This window comes from Mobula birostris, chromosome 15, assembly GCF_030028105.1.
Source record: "Mobula birostris isolate sMobBir1 chromosome 15, sMobBir1.hap1, whole genome shotgun sequence".
NCBI classification, from domain to species: domain Eukaryota; kingdom Metazoa; phylum Chordata; class Chondrichthyes; order Myliobatiformes; family Myliobatidae; genus Mobula; species Mobula birostris.
This window is the reverse complement of record NC_092384.1, coordinates 9,101,575-9,113,596: the sequence shown is the minus strand read 5'-3', so window position 1 is coordinate 9,113,596 and position 12,022 is coordinate 9,101,575. Positions and strand designations below refer to the sequence as shown.

The 12,022-nt window shown below is 42.7% G+C and overlaps 1 protein-coding gene across 3 annotated transcripts in view; it reads left to right on the top strand.

The window, feature by feature from the left end:
• Window positions 1-12,022, top strand: part of LOC140210390 (RNA-binding Raly-like protein) — a 1,435,753-nt gene that overhangs the window by 1,390,113 nt on the left and 33,618 nt on the right. For 2 of the 3 annotated variants that reach the window (XM_072279310.1, XM_072279311.1), the window contains exon 10: window positions 11,050-11,117. The exons of the other annotated variant lie outside the window; for it this stretch is intronic. In XM_072279310.1, coding sequence (XP_072135411.1) covers window positions 11,050-11,088 — 39 coding nt within the window. In that variant the 3' untranslated portion in view covers window positions 11,089-11,117. The remainder of the gene's footprint in view (window positions 1-11,049; window positions 11,118-12,022) is intronic. 3 annotated transcript variants of the gene reach the window in all.

The window sequence follows — 12,022 nt, the reverse complement described above, 5'->3', positions numbered from 1 at the left end:
ACAAAGATTACTCCTCAGTAATAATGATCAGAGTTTGCTGACAAGTACCTTTAATGACTCAGTTCACAAGCACATGAATTTTCACAACTGAATATTGGTGTGTACATCTAATAAGTTTCCCTGACCCTCCATGAATAGTCAAAGAAGAGAAAAGATAATAGCCAGGAAAAAGAGTCTTAGCTGGCCAGTTGTTCCTCCTAGTCCCGTTGTGATCTTCACATGTCCGGTATGGGGTCCTCCACATCTATGATGGTTGGTCTGGAGAGTTTCCCCCTAGTCCCGTTGTGATCTTCACATGTCCGGTATGGGGTTCTCCACATCTATCATGGTTGGTCTGGAGAGTTTCCCCCTAGTCCCGTTGTGATCTTCACACATCCGATATAGGGTCCTCCACATCTGTCATTGTTGGTCTGGACAGTTGTCACTGCCTGAGCTCCCACAAACTTCTACTTTTATACTTTTTCCTTATCAGGTCAATCTATGATGTTTCAATTTTGTTGACTGAAGGTCATGTGACTGGCCTGTGTCAGATTCCCATAGGATGTGGCCCAGGGCTACAAACTGTATCGTTTTATCACCTTGACCTTCAACTTCATGCCTCAGGTGATTTCTTTTGTTCTATTCAACTCTGACTGGATCAAACCAGTCAAACCAGTTCACCCCAACTCTGGGCCCAGATGATGAGATTACGTCTTCAAACCTGTCATTTTACAAAATAAACAGCTTCTTATCTGAGAATGTTCTCAGATTTAGCAGATGATGAGCAGAAACTCCTTCCTTGTGTCCACATTCAATTTGTCTAAATTATCCTAGAGCAAGAATCAGTTTATCAAACAGTTCACAAAACGGTGGCTGCAAGGACACAAGACCATAAGACCATAAGATATAGGATCAGAGGTTGGCCATTCAGCCCATCGAGTCTGCTCTGCCATTCAGTCATAGGCTGATCCAATTCTTCCAGTCATCCCCAGTCCTCTGCTTTCGCCCCATACCCTTTGATGCCCTGGCTAATCAAGAACCTGTCTATCTCTGTCTTAAATACACCCAATGACTTCGCCTCCACAGCCGCTCATGGCAACAAATTCCACAGATTTATCACCCTCTGACTAAAGTAATTTCTCCACATCTCAGTTCTAAATGGATATCCTTCATCCTGAAGTCGTGCCCTCTTGTCCTAGAATTCCCTACCATGGGAAATAACTTTGCCAAACCTAATCTGTTCCACAGCACTGTAATCTTTCCGTGGCCATCATACTTGAGGCTGCTCAGTAATTAGACATAAAAACTAATTATATTCCCTCTAGGATACTTGATAATGTCACCTCTAAAATTTTATGTAAGTGTAGGGTAATGTAATGGGTGACAGATGACACATATTGTTCATTATAGAACCTGTTCCTACACAATTCACAAATGCCATCATTGAACTGTTGTGTTCACTTTGAGAGATGGTGTCTGAAGTAATCATCTCAGAAGGTGACTGCTTTTGTCCGTAATGGACGTAAAGAGCTGTGGCTTTAGTTAAGCACATAAGACAACTCTCACAAAATCCAGTGTAAGAACTGTGCATTTGTATACTATGGGATACCTAAGATTTTGTTTTGTTTTGTCCATGCATGTCAAACCATCCACCCTGGTATAATACAAGCACTCCCTTGAGCTCTTTGTATATTTATGACCCTGCTCCTTCTATTAACTTTTTAAATTCTTTATGTTTCTTCTGCTCCTCTGCCAAATCCATAACCTTAACCTGTTGCTCCTTCTATCTTCCAATTTGCCCAAACTGCAACTGCCCTGTCAGGTTACAGCACCTTGTTTTGCAAACTTGTCAGCCTTTGTATTCCTCCCTCAGGATCATTTTAAATAAGCTTTCACCTTTATGTCTCTATGTTCTTTTACCCTCACATATCTCACTTATCTCCCATAGCTGGTTGTCCTCTCACCATTCTGTACAGGTGAGGAACCATCTACAAAGCAAATTAGAGTTTTTCCCTTGTTTGTGCCTTCGTTCTCGCGTATTGCTTTATCTGAACTCTTTCCACCTCCAGCCCCACTTTTTGTTTTAATACAAATGGTCTCTTTGGATCATTTACTATCGTACCCTGACACCTGTTCAATGAAGATCATCTGCAAGGAAGGTAGAAACTTTATTACCCTTTACAACTACATCTCAACCCTGCAGAGTCAGCGCTGACTGACCAAGTCATTTTGATTCGACCATCCAACAGCAGCTGGATAAATATGTGCTTTAAGATGGTGAAGGAATTAATACCGAACTGCTGTTTGGACTAACCCAATAATTCAATTCAATTTACATTTTATAAGTTACATGACAAACAATATGATGGTATCAAAAATATTTTCTAAAGAAATTAAACTCAAAATCAGTATGTCAAAAGTCTTGAGCAACATCTTTCATGTTCTCTGAAAAGAAAGTAGTCTTGTTAGTAAAAACAAGTTTTAGGAAAGCTCCCCAAATATTTCAACCTTCCAAGGTATCAATTCCAAATTTTCAGATTAACTGTCCACAATTTTCCGTAAATGTCTGTTTCCCTCTGAAATGTGGACATCTCATACTTGGAATGGAGATACAGATTTCCATCTCTTTAACCTGTATTTCAGATGGCCAGTGTGAAATCTGTGTTTCTCTCTGAAACAAATTCCATGGAAATAAATAAACACAAAGGAAAAACACAGAGAAGACAAAACAAAAATCCATACCTGTACTTGACTTCCTCCTGAACCTTCACAATTAACTGCAAAAGTTAGAATAGATGCTTAATTCCAACCGTGAAAACAAGTTGGACAGTGGAAACCTGATTAGATGAGGACTAATGAATCAGGAGGGACAGACAATGGGATTATATATACCCAGGCATCATCCCTGATGAAGATACCAGAGTTTGTCATCAAGACATCAGTTAAAATTGATACGTACCCGGCTGGAGGGCCAAGAAGAGTTTATTCGTAATAAATGCCGGGAAAGCACTAAATCCTATTAATAAATACATTTTTCAAAGAACAAAAGAAGAAAAGATGGCTTGGCGGGGGCCCCCAACATATTCACACAATCTCTTAAAAACATACAACCTCTTAAATGACGAAGAGTTCCTGCAAATTCGCTTCAGAGTAGCCAAATATTTCAAAGTAGCCAAAATCCCAACATATTCTGACTGTTCTGTAACTCCAGTCCCTGAGGTATTTTAGGATTCAGATTAAATGAACTGTTTGCTGTACAGTTCCAGGCATCGTGACCCACATTACTGTAGCTGAAATAGTAATGCATGGGAGCCGTGGACCCTATGCATTTTAATCTTCTAGATTAGCCTCCCATGAGGCATTTTGTCAAATGCCTCACTAAAATCCATGTTGACAACATCCACTGCCCTACTTTCATCAATCTCTCTCATCACCTTGTAAAAAACTCAAGTTGGTAAGGCATGACCTGCCACGCACAAACCCATGCTGGCTCTTCCGGACTAGGCCATGGGTTTCCAAATGCTCATATATCCTATCCCTGAGAATTTTCTCCAGCAATTTCCCTAAGACTGACATGAGACTCACCAGTCTACAGTTTCCTGGATTTTCCCTTGTTCCCTTCTTAAAAAGAGGTACAATATTAACCACTCATCAGTCCTCTGGAGCCTCGCAGGTTCCTGGAGAGGACATGAAGATCCTCGTCACAGCCACGGCAATCTCATCTCTCTGGGTTCTGGTTCTAAATGATCTCAATCCTATGTTAATCCATACACCCCTTGGAACACCATCCACCAATAGGATGCAAATGCAGTGGGGAGTTCTCCTTTCCTCTGCTGACCTTTATATAATTCATCCATTGAGTTCCCACTGTTATTAATCATAACAGTCAATATCGCACCCTTTAACTCCTCATTTGATCCCCCAGTGTGTTGCCATGTTTCTAGCAGAGCGGAAGGTACGTTATAATGGATCTCCTTTCCTCAGCATCATCCAGACCATATATTACTGTCTGGTAAATAATGCCTGGAACAGTTCCCTAGGATCATTCCTGGGCATATATGTCCTGACATCCTTTGCAATATCCCTCAACTTCTGCACCCTGAATGGGAAGTGCATGTTATATTCTGCTTTTGACTTCCTGCACCGGCTCCTTTTGGTTGTATGTCAACGAGGGATCCTCAAGTGCCAGCTCCTCATCGTAACAGTATCTGGTCGCACCTTATCTGCTCAATCATTCTAAGCCATATGTCCATATTCATCCTTTTCCTCTCTCTCAGATCCCAAAGCACATATTACTTCTCTCTGTGCAGCAAGTTGGCCCTACAGCTCTTGTATCTGCTTTAAACACTTCATATGATCTCCAGTGTTATGTTTCTTTTCATGCATTAATTTCTGTATCACTTTCATAGCCACCTTTAAATCACTGCACACTTTCCACTTCATTCTCAGTGATTTGGTCTTCTTCTTCTTGTTTACTCATTTCTTTAACCAGCTGTCACACTGTAACTGAAACTGGTACATACAGTATGTATTCTCTGCCCCTGTAAATCAGTAGGTTTCTATGTAAGGTTTTCTACCACATCACAGAGCCTCCTGTTCTGCTGCATCTTTCTGCTGATGTTCTAGGTTTTCCTTTTCTAATACGTCCCATTTTGCTTTAGCTTTCAATTGATATTCAGTGTTTTCCTTGTCTGATTTTTCTCGTCCTATTTTAATTTTCTGCTGATATTCTATCCAATCCTCAATTAAACAGCCAACAGCTACTCTGGTGTATTTCAGTAACATTTGAGTAATGTAAATATATTGTTTGATTAAGCATTCTTAGTTTACATAATTCATTATGGGTTATATGTAAAGGTACATGAATGGCACACGTCATTACATCACCATGTCATATGTGAGCACATCACTAAAGAAAAGGAGTGAAAACTAAGCAGACAAGTTCATTGTGCCTCCTGTGTGTTTCTTTTGATTAGTTTTTGGAGTTACAAAACATAACAACCACTGGCATCTGTAATTATTCAAACTCCTTGTCTGACAACTTTCCCTGAGCAATTTTCCCAAGAGCTTCCCCAGCGGTTTTCCCTGTACCACCGGTGTGATCAGCATACTTCTGTATTGTGGCCATTTCCTTAATAGATATTCCTGGAGGATTCCCCTGCAAAAAAACAATTCAAGTCCTCTGAATTTGCAGACTTACCCAAATTCTTCATCCTGGGCTCGTCATCCAGCTCCAGATCGCTCTGTACCTCACCAACGTGGCCCGACTCAAGACTCCCGCTGACTCAGCAGAGAGGTTTATCCAGCTAGAATGATCAGTTAGGCACAAAGAGACTCCAATTTCTGGCAAGTACCTTTATTGACTCAGTTCACAAGCACGTGAATTTTCACAACTCAATACCTGTGTGCACACCTACTACGTTTCCCAGTCTCTCCATAAACTGTCAATGAAGGGAAAATATACTACCAGGGAAAAAGTGTCTATGCTGGCCAGGCATTCCTCCTAGTCCTGATGTAATCTCCACATGTCCAACATGGGGTTCTCCACATCCACAATGGTAGGTCTTTGGAGAGTTGTTGCTGCTTGAGCTCCCAAAATCCTCTATTTTTATACTTTTTCTTATCAGGTCAATCTGTGATGTTTCAATTCCATTAGCTCGATGTCATCTGAATGGTCTGTGTCTGATTCCTATTTGATGTAGCCCAGGGCCACAATCTGTATTGTGTTATGGCCTTCGCCTTCAACTTCCTACCTTAGGTGACTTACGTTGTTCTCTTTGACTCTGGTTCAAATCAATCAAACCGGCTCATCCAGACACAGGGTCCAGATGACGAGATTACTTCTGCAGACTGCCCTTGTACACAATAAAACAGTTTTTAAAATCTGAAAATGGTCTCAGGTTTAGCAGAAGCTTCTTGTGTCCAAGTAGAATTGCTCAGATTAAGCAAGAATAAGTGCTTACATAAAGCAAGAATAAATTCATCAAACAGTTCACAAAATGATGGCTGCAAGGACAATCTCACAAAATGGCCGCCTCCATTCCTTTTCCCTGATTGTAGTTCCTTCTGGCCAACAAACTGAAATTGTTCCATTGTTCAAGAGGAAGAATCCTGGAACCTGTAGACTGGTGAGTCTCACATCAGTGATCGGGAAGCTACTGAAGAAGTTTCTTAAGGGTATGATTTCTGAGTGTTTAGTAAACCAGGGCTTAGTTAGGGACAGGACTGTCAATATTGCTTTGTGTGGGGCAAGTCATGTCTCACTAACTCAGACCATCGAGCGACATCTATGGTGGGAGGGGTGGGAAAGAATTGTTGATGTTTCAGGTCAAAGCCCTGCATCAAGTCTGAGAGTAAAGGGGGATGTTAGCCAGCATAAGGAGTTGGGAGGAGGGGTGCTCAGACAGGGGCCAGTAGGTGATTGGTGGATTGAGGACAGGTAAAGAATGATAAGCAGATGAAGCATGGTGGAATTGGGAGACAGAGATAGGTGGGTGATAAATGGAGGCAAGCATAAACAAAGGCCGCTGGGCCTGGTGGGGTGAAGGTGGAGGCAGCTGCTGCAGGGTGATAAATAGATACATAAAGGCCATGAGCTGTGGAATCTGATCAGTAAGGGAGGCGACCATGTTGTAGATAGTATACATTGTGCCTCATGTGCACTGGTGGGTGAAGGGATTAAATGTTGTCATTGAATACCCGTCTGAAGCAGGAGGGAGGACTGTATAGTGAGGAGTTGTGGGACTGAATGCTAATCCATATTTCACTAATATTAAACAAAGTCCAATACCAATGGTATTGTATTAAAAGAAATAAAGAAAGAACAATGGATGGAGACTGAATGTCTTTGACACCCCAGACATATTTGTTAATCAATTTTTCAATCATTTTGAAACATTGAACTGTCTGATCCAATCTGATGCTCCCAGTTCATCTGCTGACTAGTTTCATATTTCTGTTCCTTAAATTCCCATAGAACGCACATGCAGTCATCCTACATTGTTGGCTGCAAGCCGTTGCAATGGAGTATCATTGTGTCATGCTAACCATTGCAGCTCACCCGCTATCAGCTCAGTTCATGGAAGCCGCTGTGTGCAGTAGGTAGGTACCTGTATGTGAGGAGCTGGGAGGCTTACACTGACCAGCACTGTCATACCCTGTTTATTTGGACAGTTCCTGTAAGAAGCTAGGTATGCAAGTCTGTTTTTCATCTGGTGAGCTTTCTGCTCCTGGTGAAGGTTATGTAATTGGGATGACAGTACAGCTGAATGCGTCAGCTCACAATTAAAGGGAACAGGAGGAGGCTTTGGCCCAGCTAGTTTGTGCCAACCAAGAAGCCAACTTGAACTGCACATCTCTTGTATGTGTTCAGCACTCAGCGGCCTCTTTATTAGGAATCTCCTGTCGCCTTTCTGTCCGCTTGAACCAGTCTGGCCATTATCTTCTGACTCGTCTTATTAACAAGACACCTTGCCCACAGAACTGTTGCTCAGTGAATGGTTTTGTTTGTGCACCATCCTCGATAAACTCAAGACTGTTGTGCATGAAAATCCCAGGAGATCTGCAGTTTCTTGGATATTTAAACCACTCTGTAATACACCAACAATCATTCTACATTCAAAGTCAATTAGATCACATTTCTTCCCCATTCTAATGTTTGGTCTGAGTAACAACTGAAGCACTTGTCAATGTCTGTATGCTTTTATGCACTGAGTTGCTGCCACATGATAGAGTGATTAGATATGTGCATTAATAAGCTGGTATACAGGTGTACCTAATAATGTAGTCACTGAGTGTATAATGCTTCAGTGACATGACTGTCTGTGTGTCTTTCTGATTGCTTCTTAAATTCTGTATCCATGTATCTATCTCATTGCTTCTTAAATTCTGCTATAGTATCTGCCTCCACTGCCACCCTAGTAGCACTGTCTAGGTGCCTACCACTTTCTGTGTAATCAACCTGCTTCATACATGCCCTTCAAACTTTACCCCTGTCAACTTAAACCTCTAGTATTTAACATTTCTTTCAAATTTGCAGCTGCAATTTCATTTTATTAATTTTCATTTACATGGCTCTATATGTACTCTTTGCCTCCCCTGAAAGTAACAGCGCACAGATGATGTCTCCTTGTATGGTAACAAAACACTTGCAAGTAAATTGCCAAGATTCAACACAACCATTTCCCTCCCTCCTTCAGAGTCATTGAACGTTTTGACCGTAAGACATAAGAGCAGAATTAAGCCATTTGGGCCCATGAATCTGTTCTGGCATTCCATCATGACTGATTCATTTTCCTCTCAATCCCATTCTCCTCCCTTCTCCCTGTAACCTTTGATACTGTTGCCAATCAATATCCTACCAACCTCCTCTTTAAACATACCAAAAACTTGGCCTGCACAATAATCACTCATTGATGAGTTCAGTCTGTTCTAAATTTGCTTCAAGCTGGTAGCATACTTCCCTTGAAAAACCAACTCGCAAAATTATAGCATAAAAATGGCAAGAATCGTAAAACAAATGCATTTGTAAAATTACTGTGAAATAACAAAAAATAATGACCTGGCCACCAGAGATCAGCCATGACACATGAATTACACATGTACCCTACTCAACAATCCTTCCCATTGAATCAACTTTACATGCCAGCCTTGTCTCAGAGTCCAAGGTTTGTGTGTTCTAGTCATGGTGTAGTACAGAACGGAGAGAGGCCCTTCAGCCCAATTCATCCATGCTGACCATGGTTTCGCCAAGCTAGTCCCATTTGTTAACATTTCTCTAAACTGCTGTTACCCAAATGTCTTTGAAATGTTGTTATTGTACCTGCCTCAATGAGACCATCATGGAACCTTCACAAAACTGCCTGGACTTCCCCTTTCCCCCATCCCTGAACCCTCATTGATTTCACTGGAGAACAAAGACAAGCAAGTAAATTGGGTGGTGTTCAACGGGGTCTTTTAAATCCTTCAATGTGTTTGCAAATTACTCACACTTTGAGCGCTGTGACCCAGCGGCACGGCATATCAGTCACATTTAAAATGTATTTAATAAAGAGCTGATCTCTGCCTTTGATGATTCCCCACTGATTTAAATGTTAGGCCATAATCTCTCCTTCACACAGATTGTCGAATCTGCAGCCTGCGGCTATTAAGATGAGCTTTCATCATTAGGGCAATTTGCAGAGGAAATTGTTTTTGGTAGATAATGAAAGGTAGGGTTCATAAAGCATTGCATGAACTAAAATTAAGTGAGTCTTTCCCCCTGTGAGACTGTTTTATTTCTTCATGCTTGACTGTTACATTTAGAAGCACTTCACCTGCTCCTTTCCTCCAGGACTTTCCCGGTACCCTCAGGCTCACTGCTGTTATAAACATAGAACATCAAACATAGTACATTGAACCTAACAGCACAGCACAGGCTCTTCGGCCCACGTGTTGTGCTGATCTTTTATCCAACTTTAAGATCAATCTTAACCTTTCCATCCCACATTGCCCTTCAGTTTTCTATCATCCATGTGCCTATCTGTCGCTTAAATGTCCGGAATGTTTCTGCCTCTACCACCACCCCTGACTGGATATTCCATGTACCCAGCACTCTCTGTGTAAAAATCCTACCTCTGACTTTCCCGTTACACTTACCACCAATTACTTTAAGATTATGCCCCCTGGTATTAGCCATTTCTGCGCTGGGGAAAAGTCTCTGGTTATCCACTCAATCTATGCCTCTTATCACCCCTCATTCTCCTTCCATCCAAAGCAAGAGTCCAAGCTTGCTCATCCTTTTATAATAAGACATGCTGTCTAATCCAGGCAGTACCCTGACAAATTTCCTTTGCATCCTCTCTAAAGCTTCCACATCCTTCCTATAAGGAGGCATCCAGAACTGAACACAGTACTCTGTGTGGTCTAACCAGCGTTTCATAGAGTTGCAACTATACCTTGCGGCTCTTGAATTCAATCTCCTGCCCAGTGAACCAACACACCATATAAGCACACGTCTTCTGAACAATCCTATCAACTTGCATGGTTAATTTGATGGATCTATGGACGTGCACCCCAAGATCCAGCTGTTCCTCCACACTGCTATTAACCCTGTCTTTTGCCCTCAAATGTGACCTTTGAAGAGTCCATGTCAGTGTCCAATGCCTCCACTCTAAGCCTGAGCCTCAATTCTCCCAATCAGCTGGGTGAGGAGTGGGGAGTGCAGGCCAGTAACATGGCTGTGGTGAGGAGAGGTCAAAAGCAAACAGACTTAAGGGCAGGACCAAGCAAATGCCCAGGGCTGCATAGAGCCAGAGGAGAAGAATCGCCCATTGGCTGCTTCCCATTTCCATCTCAGTCCAGGAAGGCCACAGACAAAGGGTAAAGGCAGGGGGTGTGGGGTTATGTGGGCTGGGAATCCCATTGTCAGCCATTGCCATACCTCTGGAGGAGAGAGAATGGTCCCAGGAGCTGAAGGTGATGGAGAGGCAGAGGGACAGGATGCCTACTATTAATCCTAGGTGGTTAGTGCTAATAACTTCTCAGCTCCAGTGACATGAGCTCAATTTTGAACACATGGAGTTTGCACTCTCCCCCCGATTTGCTCCCATGTCCCTAAATCCTAGAGATGTTCAGGTTGGTAGGCCAACCGGTCACTGTAAATTGACCAGAGTGTAGGACTTAGAATACTGTATATAACATTACAGCACAGTACAGGCCCTTCAGCTCACGACGCTGTGCCGAGGTTTCAGCCTGCTCTAACTAACTCTAACTCTTCCCTGTTTCTATTTGTAACTGGGTGGCTGGAGAGATGGGGAGATTTGATAGGCATATGAGAGAGGTCAGGTAAATAACAGCTGATGTGAATGTACCGGGAGATAGCTTAGACTTGATGGAGTGAATGACCTTCTCCATCATAGTACAAGTATCGCACTGTATTCCATTTCTGAGTCACAACTCAGTCGTGTCAGCGTTGGGTGTGATTTGAAGCAAAGCCCCCGGATTCGGGCTTCAAATGTATCTGTCAGGTGTCCTGTGCATTAACTGTGCTCTTTCTCCCCCAATCCTCCCCTCACCTGTTTTTTCTTCTAGATGAATAACCACACTCTGAAAACACCCGATACACAGTAGAAACAGCCCTTGTGAGCAGCAGGGTTCAGGTTCGTGCCATTTTCCTGTTGCCAATTAGCTGGTCTATGTGGTGTTTGAAGGGTAGGTGAGAGGATTATTCACTTTACCTTTAAGTTCCCTGGCTGTGTTTCCAGACCTGAGGTAGATGGTGGCAGTCAATATCACTGTACACAGACAACACTGAGTCCAGTCACCACTGCTGACTCTGACAGAGGCGTGGATTGAGTTACGATGATCTCTCAGTTGTTACTTTGGACCTCTTCTCACAACTGGGACTGGCTCTGAGCTTTGTTCTTGTACATCAGAGCCATCACGGCTATAGAAGACCCTTCCCCCCAAAATGGTGAGACAAAGACTGGGGAGATCTGCCTGCACATTGTCCATGCCCTCCTGGCCTATCTAAGAGCCTCTTAAATGCCCCTCTCTTATCTGCTGAATGTTTAGTGGTTTCTTCCACTCCCCCCCCCAGCCCTTCAACAAGGCAGAACCCATGCTGCTCCAAATCTTCAGCACAAGATCCAGCCGCTCCAAATCTTCAGCCCAGTGGGGTGAATGAAGGACAGCTGTCATGTGTGTCAGCTTCAGAAAGGGTTCTCAGACTCGAGCTGCCTGCACTGATGGAAGTGAAGCAAACTTCATAGGCTCTCTTCTGGTCTTCTGAGCTGTTCTGTGTGGTGCCCCACCATCTATTTTATGTTTTAACTTGTAAGTCTCACTTAGTACCCTCTGCCCTATACTCATGGAACATAGACCTTCAGCTCACAATTGTGTGCCAACCTTTTAACCTGCTCTGACATCAAGGAGGGAGGGAAATCTCATGGAGCTCATCTATATCCATGTGTGAAATAAGTCACCAAGGATTCTCTGAACAATTTTGAGCAATATTTGGCCCCATATCTAAGGAAAGATGTGCTGGCCCTGGAGAAGATATGGG